Source organism: Gobio gobio (assembly GCF_949357685.1).
Source record: "Gobio gobio genome assembly, chromosome: 13".
Classification (NCBI taxonomy): Eukaryota; Metazoa; Chordata; class Actinopteri; order Cypriniformes; family Gobionidae; genus Gobio; species Gobio gobio.
Genome location: NC_137106.1, coordinates 3967396 through 3978941, shown reverse-complemented (window position 1 = coordinate 3978941; position 11546 = coordinate 3967396). Strand labels below are relative to the sequence as shown.

The 11546-nt window shown below is 36.1% G+C and overlaps 1 protein-coding gene across 2 annotated transcripts in view; it reads left to right on the top strand.

Annotated features, from left to right (window-relative positions):
• Positions 1-218: 218 nt before the first annotated feature.
• Positions 219-11546, top strand: part of dnajc17 (DnaJ (Hsp40) homolog, subfamily C, member 17) — a 105092-nt gene continuing 93764 nt past the window's right edge. For both annotated transcript variants that reach the window (XR_013817766.1, XM_079833205.1), the window contains exons 1-2: positions 219-409; positions 8061-8130. Coding sequence is in view for 1 of the 2 variants with exons in the window: in XM_079833205.1 (XP_079689331.1) it covers positions 332-409; positions 8061-8130 (148 nt within the window). In the remaining variant the exon portion in view is untranslated. The remainder of the gene's footprint in view (positions 410-8060; positions 8131-11546) is intronic.

The following is an 11546-nucleotide window of genomic DNA, read 5'->3' as shown; positions in this document are numbered from 1 at the left end:
TCAAAACTTTTTGCAATTAATTGGACTTTTATTCAGTTTCAAGTAAAAACAAATGCAGTCTTTTTTTCATTCAATTTCAGTCATTTCAAACCAATTTCTTTTTAAGAGGCCCAGAGGGTTAACTATTAGCATATCTTTTAAATAAATATAAATATTTGGCCAGATTTGTCCGCATCTGTCCGTCCTCCCGGCCTGAAGGGGCGCTGCGCTCCTCGCGCGGTCACGCGCCGACAGACTGCGAGTCGCGCTGAAGAAGTCTTTAAACTGCTGCTAAGGAACTCAAGGAGATTATTTTTTACTCGTTTATTATTTTATTTAGTGAAATTAAACCATGGCGTCAACAAAAGAGCTTTTAGAGATGGATCTTTACGCGTTATTGGGGATTGAGTCGACAGCGACAGAGAAACAGGTGAGCTGGTGTGTCTTTATTCATTAGCATCGCTGTAAACATGAGTGCTCCTGTCAATAAATCAGATATTAATTATGATGAATGAAGATATATACGATAACCATCACACAGTATAACAGTATCTCTATCACAGGTGGAGCTTGAGAGGGAGTGTTTACTCGAAACTGAAGTATTTACATGTCGAGTTACTCATAATATATTTATTTAACTTACTCATGTTCAATATTATTTAATTTTTCTTCTGGGTCATGTTCAATATTTGATTTTTCTTCAAGGTCATGTTCAGCATTATATGTTTCTTCTACAGCAGGTTTATAATGACATACTATTGAGTATTTGAGATATTCCTGTTTTAAATATAGTTTTAGACATATACTAGAGCCTTATCGCCTGTTTTGATGATTGATTTCAGTAAGAACACACAGATATTGAAGTTTTGATGTATTATATGGTCCAAAGTGCAGTTGTTTTGAGTGTATTCATGTTTGTGAGGAACAGATTGTCACTACAGTGGATGTGTTAGTGTTAGTGGTGATCAGGAGGTGGCGCTGCAGTTCAACACATGATGACCAGTCCTGTGTGTGTGTGTGTGTGTGTGTGTGTGTGTGTGTGTGTGTGTGTGTGTGTGTGTGTGTGTGTGTTGAGATTCTGGTATGGATATCACGAAGAAATGTCCACCTTAAAATCAAAAGAAACTATATTTTGTAATTTTAAAATGAATTATTATTATACTTGTTATACATATTTATTATTCCATTATATGTAAAATTATACATGTGATTTTTATATATATATATATATATTAGGACTGGGTATTGACAAATTTCACAATTCAATTAGTTTTCGATTCAATATTGATTTTTTTCCAGAGATATATCAGGTAATATATGGCAAATATATATATATATATATATATATATATATATATATATATATATATATATATATATATATATATATATATATATATATATATATATATATATATATATATATATATATATAATATATAAAATGTTTTTAATATATATAATATATATAAATATATTAATAAATAACATAAATATATAAAAAAAAAACAATAAAATGTTTAATAATATTTTGGTTTTGATATGAATTTTTATTATTATTTTAATTATTCTATTTATTTTGTATATATATATATATATATAATTAAAATAATACATGACATATATATTGTATATTATATAAAAAATATTAAATAATAAATATAAAAAGGTGTATATATTTATATAATGAAAATTATATAATATATAAATATAGTAAAATCTAAAAACGTTTTTCTTTTAGTTTTAGCTGAACAAAGATCATTATTTTAAATCGTATTATTATTTTATTTAAATAGTTATGTATATTGCATGACTAATATATGTGTGTGAAATATAATATTATATATAAATATAATAAAATGTACATTATAATAAAAATCTTTTGTTTTTGAGGTGAATTAAGAGAAGATGAGCGTGTTGATGTTTGAGCATGTGCAGAACATCATCTCCAGATCTCAGTGAGTGCTTCAGGATCTGCTGCTTTCAGTCACGTTTGAGGGACGTTTGAGGTCTGGAGGCGATGTTTAAACCCCTCCAGCTCAATCAGGACAGACACTTTATGACCCGGCGATAAGAGCATCATGTGTTCAGTTAGACCTGCAGAGAGAGATCTGTCTCCATAAAGTCTGATGTCTGTTACAGAGCCTTCAGTTATTCCTCTAACCCTCACTTATGGCCAGAGGTGGACAAAGTACACAACTCTATTACTTGAGTAAAAGTAAAAGTACTACTGGTCAAATATTACTCCGTTACAAGTGAAAGTTCTAAAAACAGATTTTTACTTAAGTAAAAGTACAGAAGTATTTGTTTTTAAAAGTACTTAAGTATCAAAAGTAAATGTCCTTTTTTATGTCAATGCATTATTTTATTATTGTTGCATTGTTGTATAAATGCACATTATGCCATCATGGTGGTTTAAGCCAGTCAGTGATGCTCCATCCGACATGCTAGCGTACGACTACCTTAAACTCATTTCAATACTTGTATAAAAGTTACAAAGATCTTCACAAAGCTGCTGTCACTTTAAGGCCAAATGCACGGATCCAATACACTGATACACATCCGATGTTCTCCCAACTGTTTACTTTTCTCTTTCTCCCAAACATTTTTAATCAATTGTATGCCAACTAAACTAATCTTTAATCTTTTCAGAAAACTGAAACATAGTTTCTAAGTACGACTACCTTAAACTAATTTCTTTACATTTGTATAGAGCGTTGTAACTTTTATACAAGTATTGAAATTTTCAATTTCTTGTATAAAAGTTACAAAGCTGCTGTCACTTTAAGGCTGAATGCATGGACCCTATACACAGATACACATCCGAAATTCTCCCAACTGTTTACTCTTCTCTTTTTCCCAGATATTTACATTTTGGAACATTTTATGAGATATGCATCAAAGTGTATGCCAACTAAACTAATCTTTAATCTTTTGAGAAAACTGAAACATACTTTCTAAGTATAGTCATGGGTGCACACACTGTGCTAAGGAACCGTCTTCTTCCATTTTGCTGGAAACTGATCAGTGTTAAAACATTTTTGGGAAACTTCACATGACCCTATACAAGAGTGATTACTGATCTGCAAAAAAAAAAAAAACTTTTCAAGAACAAAAAAATCATCCACTGACTTTTAAAGCTGCTAAAGAAACGACTTTCTACTTCGAGGGCCTTGATAGAAATGTAGTGGAGTAAAAAGTACGATATTTGTCTTTCAAATGTAGTAAAGTAAAAGTATCCCTAAAAATAATAATCCAGTAAAGTACAGATACTCAAAAAGTGTACTTAAGTACAGTACTCAAGTAAATGTACTTAGTTACTGTCCACCTCTGCTTATGGCCTCACTTAGTCAGAAAATCAAACAGTTTATTAACAAAAGTTTGCATATTTGATTTTTTTTGAGTGATATATTCAACACATCAGGCTTTTATGGCTCATATAGTCTGATATAGTGAGAATATGGATGCTCCGTTTTATTATTATCCCAACCTGAGCAAAAATATATATCAAATGCTGATATTTATGAGATTCTGATGCTTGTAATGTAAATCAGTGAGATCTTTATAACAGTAAAGCTGATACTTGCATACAATGCATATAAATATTAATAGCTGCCAATAATAATATTTAGTTTTATGATCTGTAGCTTTAAAACTTAAAATGCAATGCGATAAAATGATGATTGAGAGATGAGCAAATAAACCTCAAGAGCCTGATCATCATATTTGACACTTTTTATGGGTCCCAGAGTTACGGCCTTTTTTCTTGCGAAACTTTAAAAATTAATATATCGGCCCAGAGGCTCTTGGAGGGTAAGGCCCCGAGGGGCCCCTGTCGAACGAGTCCTCCCACGAGTTTCTGGACAGCGGGGTTTGGGAGATATGGGTGGTTAAAGTTTTGGCTTTTTGCCTTATATCTCGGGAACGCAGTGGCCCCGGAGCCCGTGGAGGGTCCCATTGGAAAGGCCCCGAGGGCCCCCGTCGAACGAGTCCTCCCACGAGTTTCTGGACAGCAGGGTTAGGGAGTTATGGGTGGTTAAAGTTTTGGCTTTTTGCCTTGTATCTTGGGAACGCAGTGGCCCCGGAGCCCGTGGAGGGTCCCATTGGAAAGGCCCCGAGGGCCCCCGTCGAACGAGTCCTCCCACGAGTTTCTGGACAGTGGGGTTCGGGAGTTATGGGTGGTTAAAGTTTTGGCTTTTTGCCTTGTATCTTGGGAACGCAGTGGTCCCGGAGCCCGTGGAGGGTCCCATTGGAAAGGTCTCGGGGCCTCCCGGTTCGGGAGCTAGAACCCACGCAACTGAAAGCATGCGGCCCACGGACACTGCCTTTTCTATGCAAATTAAGCGCTCACATGACTTGAAAGTTAGATGAATGTGTTCAGTTGAGTGTGCTTCGTAAAGCACAGGCGTTTTAATACATCAAAATTGATATTAAACGTGAAATATCATCCATAAACTCTGTGTCCTGCTTCCTGTTATCCGGCGGTCATGGCTCAAAATGAGAAAACTCCGGGATTTTTCTAATAAATGATGATGAATAATCAAGTAAACCTGCTCGAAATATTACCAACAATATCAAAGTTTTTCTTACATTTACTTGATAGAAATTAAAGATCAACCGATAATCGGTTTTACCGATATTTTAGCATTTTCTCATAATCAGGTATCGGTTTTGTAATTTCGGATTCACTGATAAGTGCCGCCATCTTGTTGGCGTTTTAGCAGCTCATTTGCATTTAAAGGGACACACACAAAAACGGCATGTTTTTGCCCACCCTCAAACAGTGACAAATCTAACATGCTATAAAGATGATCTGTGGGGTATTTTCAGCTGAAACTTCACATACACACGACAAATGGCGCCATCTTGTGGGAGTTTTGAGAATGCTTTAGTTTATGTAAAAAAAAAAAAATTGTTAGAATGATGTTGCGTTCACACCAGACGTGAATGAAGCGTTAAGCGCGAGTGATTTACATGTTAAGTCAATGCAAAGACACGAATAGACATTCTGCGGCGCGATTCGCGCGAATGAGGTGGGGAGCGAATGATTCGCGCGAATGAGGTGGGGAGCGAATGATTCGCGGTGGGGAGCGAATGATTCGCGCGATTGAGGTGGGGAGCGAATGATTTGCGCGATTGAGGTGGGGAGCGAATGATTCGGGGAGCGAATGATTCGCGCGAATGAGGTGGGGAGCGAATGATTCGCGCGAATGAGGTGGGGAGCGAATGATTCGCGCGAATGAGGTGGGGAGCGAATGATTCGCGCGAATGAGGTGGGGAGCGAATGATTCGCGCGAATGAGGTGGGGAGCGAATGATTCGCGCGAATGAGGTGAGTTGAAAAATCTGGTGGATATTCGCGGCGCGTTAACCAATCAGGAGCTTGCTCTAGTAGTGACAACAATGAGGACAGAATCATATGTGGATACCCGGAGCTGTAGGACATCTTCACACTTTATAGAAACAGGAATAAAAAGGATCTTGCTTGGAAGAAAGTGAGTGAGGAGGTCGGACAGTCTGGGGAGTTGGAAAAAACGCTCTTTACTCAATTTGAGCTACACATACACATTAGGGATCGACCGATATGGATTTTTTAGTGCCGATGCCGTTTTTTTTTTATCAGCCTTAACCGATAACCGATATGGGCTGCCGATTTTCTTGAGCCGATACTGCTTTTGCTCCCTCAATTTACATCATAAAAATGACACAATGATCATGATGATAACAATTTAAAATGTACAATTTAAAAAAGAAACATTTATTGAACTTAAAAAAACTATATATAACAAATAGTAAAAGCAGGTGAGGTAGAACAAGAAAAAAAAGAGTTAATTGGTGAAAATAAATTCTGAAAATAAATATTTAAGCTTAAATCAAATAATTACACTATTGCACACAGTATCAAGAAGCAAGCAGCATAATAAAGTGCACACTGACTGTACTATACTTCATTTTAAAACTATCTACAACCTAGTCATTTAATGGTTACACTCTAAAAAATGCTGGGTTAAAAATAACCCAAGTTGGGTTGAATATGGACTAACCCAGCAATTGGGTTGTTTTGCACTGGAAAAAATGCTTTTCTTACTTAGTATTTTTGTCTTTTCAGTCCAAATATCTAAGAAATCTTACATTAAGAAGCATTTACTAGACAAGCTCGAGTTTTTGCTTAAAATAAGCTAAATAATCTGCCAATGGGGTAAGCAAAATAATCTTAATTCAAACAGAAAACAAGATTATTTTTTTTACCCCATTGGCAGATTATTTTGCTTATTTTAAGCAAAAACTCCCTTAATTTTGAGTTATTTGCCCCCAAAACAAGACAAAAACTTTAGCTTGTCTAGTAAATGCTTCTTAATGTAAGATTTTTTTGATATTTGGACTGAAAACAAGACAAAAATACTAAGTAAGAAAAGCATTTTTTGCAGTGTGACCAAGCGGTTGGGTTAAATGTTTGCTTAAAACAACCCAATCGCTGGGTTAAAACAACCCAATCCACCTTTTACCATCGTGTCAATTCTCCATTGATTTTGATTAATATGCGCGAAGGAGAGCAAGACAGTTTGAAGACGGTGAGAGCTGCCCTGTGAACGCCTGTCTGTAAATAATGCAGGGAAAAAAATATCGCAGAACGCAGACTTATATCTGCCGATACACGTAAAAATCACAAATATCGGCCCGATATATCGGTCTAACACTAATACACATATTGAGACTACAAGCTAGCTAAAGCCGGCAAATTGAGCTTATTCACCGTATTTTAAAACAATCATGTCAGCCATTTCACAAAGAGACGAGCCGCTGGCAGAAGCCCCTCCCATGACGTGAATTCACATCTATTGTGAAGCAAATGTCACGCGTTAATGAAGCGAGTAAACTCAAAATGTTCAACTACGCACGAATAGCGTGTTTTATTAGCGCAAGTCGCGTCTGGTGTGAACGCACAGTGATTTTTCCACGCTATAGGCCTATTCCTTACCTGATTGTTTAGCAGATCAAAGATTCGATGTAAAACCATTTATTTTTTAACTTTCAGACTCTATTTATTGATTTAGAAGTGTGTTTTGTTTTGTACGCAATGATAAAACAATAATTATCGGTTCTATATATCGGTTATCGGGCATCGGTATGGGTTTCGGTTATAAAAAAAAATCAATATCGGTCGATCTCTCTCTAATAAAAATCAGCGCAGATTTGACACAAACGATTACACTAAAAGGCTTTTACTTGCTAAAAAAGTGATCATGTTGATAATTTAGAAATTCACGCATCAAATAGGGTTAATAATAACGTGAAAATAACTTTGCACATTACATATAAGTCTTTGTGGGGGGGGGTTTGTTGTGTTTTTTGTTTTTTTATTTTTTATTTGTGGATTAACCGCACAAACTGTCAAAAAAAAAAGACAAGTAAATTATGTTTCTTGTGTTAAAATTTTCACTTGCCCAAAATAAATAAATAAATTAAATAATAATGGTCATAAATTAAACAATGGTTACTGGTGTAATGAGCTGTTGACGATTATTCCCCGATGGTGTACTTGCAGTCAGATTTATTAGAATCTGCATGTCAAACATCTTTTTTCGATTGTGTTTTTGTTGCTTCATAATAATTCGAGCCTGCTCAAGATGGTGTTGATGGGGTCAGAGGTCAGCTTACACACATCAGTGTGCATGCGAGTGCCAAAATCAATGCATGCTGGCAGAAGCGAGCCGTGTGTTTGAGGCCAGCGTGAACTCGGCCAGCGGGACCAATGAGACGTGCGGTTCACATTCCCAAAGCCTCCCGGGAGTGGATGGCGTACAGACACTGAGTGTGTGTGTGTGTGTGTGTGTGCAGTTTGACGTTAATGTGTGTGATTGGCTCCGATGTTTGCTGGGATTTCAGGGTTGTGCTGATGTGACCACAGACTATTGTTATAAAACATGTTTTATGCCTTCCAGGAAACTGTGAGCTCCGTGTCTCTTTGTCTGGAGTTATGCTAAACGTTTTGCATAATAACTTTTGTGTGTGTTTTTGTGTGTGTGTGTGTGTGTGTGATCTGGATCAGGCTGTTAACAGAACCGTTCTTCTCTCTCGCAGATCAAGAAAGCGTACAGACAGAGAGCGCTGTCCTGCCATCCGGATAAAAACCCAGACAATCCCAAAGCTGGTGAGTGTTTGACTCTAGTCACCAATCACTGACACACACAGGCCAAACCTGCAGGAATATAAATAAATGAATGAGTGAGTGAATGAATGAATCAATAAATAACTGAATGTGGGTGTAAATATAAGAGTGTGTGTGTGTATATAGAAGCAAAATCATTTTTAAGAATATATGACTTGATAAAACCGATACAGTTGTTTAATTAATTAAATTTTTTTATTTTTATTAGGGCTTTCAAAAGATTAATCGCGTTTAATCGCATCCAAAATAAAAGTTACATAATATATGTGTGTGTACTCTGTTAATTATTATTTACGAAGCGACGACAATAGTTTTTGTGCGCAAAAAAAATCAAAATAACACCTTTATCCAGCTTGTTCTTGTCTTCCGTGTGTGTCTCCACGACGCATGCGCGAGAATATGACGCAGATCCGCCGTTCGGACACATGACCCAGAAGAGATTTGTTTACGAGCAGAGGAAGACGCGCGTGTCTAAGCTGTTGAATTCTACATTGATCGTGCTTTAGGTCTCGGCGTAGTTCTCAAAATGGGGCTAAAGTGTGCATTTCATGGATTCCCGAACACCGGCGCTACGTCATATTCTCGCGCATGCGTCGTGGAGGCACACACGGAAGACAAGAAGAGGTTGAATAAAGTCGTTATTTTGTTTGTTTTTTGCGCACAAAAACTATTGTCGTCGCTTCGTAAAATTATTGTAGAGTCACTGTGGTGAGATGGACTTTTTAACGACGTTTTAAGTGCCTTTTATGGGTCTTGGGAGTGTAAATGTACTGAATGCCAATGGAGGCCTATCTGAAGCCTTTCTCAGCATCAGCTTTACACTAAAATATCATAAAGGGTTAGTTCACCCAAAGATGTAAATTCTGTCATTAATTCCTCACCCTCATGTCATTCGACACCCGTCAGACCTCCGTTCATCTTCAGACACAAATGAAGATATTTTAGTGTAAATCTGATGCTCTGAAAGGCCTCCATTGGCTCAATGCACTTTACACTCTCAAGACCCTTAAAAGACACTAAAGGCGTCGTTACAAAGTCCATCTCACTACAGTGGCTCTAAAATAACTTTATGAATCGGCGACAATAGTTTTTGTGCGCAAAAAAAGGCCTCATGAAGCTTCGAAGCGTTATGAATCAATGAGCCTAATGATGATTCGGATCGCGTGTCAAACTGCTGAAATTTGGCGATTCAAAACCGCTGAATCGACTCACTGATTCATAACGCTCCGAAGCTTCATGATGCCTTGTTTTGAAATCATCATCACTATATAAGTCGTTATTTAGGGTTTTTTTGCGCACAAAAACTATTGTCGCCGATTCATAAAGTTATTGTAGAGCCACTGTAGTGAGATGGACTTTGTAACAACGTCTTTAGTGTCTTTTAAGGGTCTTGAGAGTGTAAAGTGCATTGAGCCAATGGAGGCCTTTCAGAGCATCAGATTTACACTAAAATATCTTCATTTGTGTCTGAAGATGAACGGAGGTCTGACGGGTGTCGAACGACATGAGGGGAAGTAATTAATGACAGAATTTTCATTTTTGGGTGAACTAACCCTTTAAATTTAAAACCCTTAAAATGTCTTAAAAAGGTCTTAAATTTGACTTGACGGCGCACCGTAGACCGGCCAACATTTGCACAAGCGCTCGGGGCTCCGGCGGTCGATGGATCGCTCAAACTCCAGCATGTGGCTTGTCTTATACCCCCCGTGACTCCGTCTGCCCAGAACATGTGCATAATCAATGCTGGGAAAACCATTCAAACCCTGAACGAGCACCTTGGACGAAGATGGCGTGTTTGGAGGGGCGTTTTCCCCCTTGCGGTCTCTGGAGGCCTTCAACAATCCCTGATTGAGTCAAACCCGCGAGACGAGGCATAATGTGTTGTGAAGCCGGCCACTCTCACGAGCGGGGGTGAGGCGGGGGTCACGCCACATTCGAACCCGTTTGCGTGCGGACGCTTTCACGGCGACGCTCGTATAAGCACGCAGGTATCGGGGTAACCTGAGCCGCCGGCTCCACGTGCTTCCCCTGGGGCTGAAACCGGAGCTCGCAGACGCTTGTTAGTGGAGAACAGAGCCAGTTGTGCCGTCAGAGAGTCATTAGGGGTCTTCAGGAGGTGGAGGGGCCCCTGATTGCTCTGGCGGACCCCCGCGTTTACATGCAGGAACGCAGGAGGGGATCATTAGCGGGAACAGCTTTCGTGAGAGCGCCGGCACGCTGCTTTAATGCAGGAAACATGTTGGTCAGCAGGATATTAGTGCTGGAGAGAGCTATAAACCTGCTCAGAGGCAGGATTTCAGCTCATATTCATAATGCCTGTGTGTGTACGTTCATATTATATTACATAAGTATTTATATTTTTATATGTAGATTTTCGTAATGTTGTGGAAAATACTTGAACAATTAATTTTTTTTTTTTAATGTCTACGAATGTTAATTTATTACTCTTATTGATATTACGAATCGTATTTATATTTTAATTATTTTCTTGGTAAGGGATAGTATCAGGTACATTTATACAGTGTGTGTGTGTGTTCAACATATATAATATATATGAACAATTATACATTAACACAATATATATATACACACACATAAAATGTGAACAATTATAAATTAACATATATACATAAAAATATGAACTATTATAAATTAACATATATACATAAAATATGAACAATTATAAATTAACATATATATATATATATATATATATATATATATATATATATATATATATATATATATATATATATATATATATATATATATATATATATATATATAAACAATTAAAATTAGTTAGATGTACTATTTATTTATTGTTTTATTCTTTTACATATGTGTGTGTATATGTGGTGTGAAAAATAATATAATAAATATAAACAATAAAATAATAAAACAATACATATATAGTCAATTAAACAGTTTTATCAGGTGTATATGTTATCCTGTGTCCTGTCATTAATATTTTTAAATGTATATTTTAATTATTTATAATTTAATATATACATATACATATATATATTTGAATTGGCCTTAAATAAATAGTATGTCAAACTGTTTTTTTTATTTTTATTATCTATGCATGTTGAAAATCAATAAACCAATATATAAAACTTAAATTAAATATTTTACATTTTCTATGTACAATTTATTATTATTATTATTTTAATATATATATTTGAATGACTTATTTTAGTGGAGGGGTAACGTGGGATAAAATGCATTTAATTGTATAATGTTACTGTATATAATTCTTATATTTTATATATATATATATATATAATTTTTTAATTATAATATTTTTTAATGTTTTGTAAAAGAATAAAACAGAACATCTAACTATTTTTAATTGTCAATTTATATATATATATATATATATATATATATATATA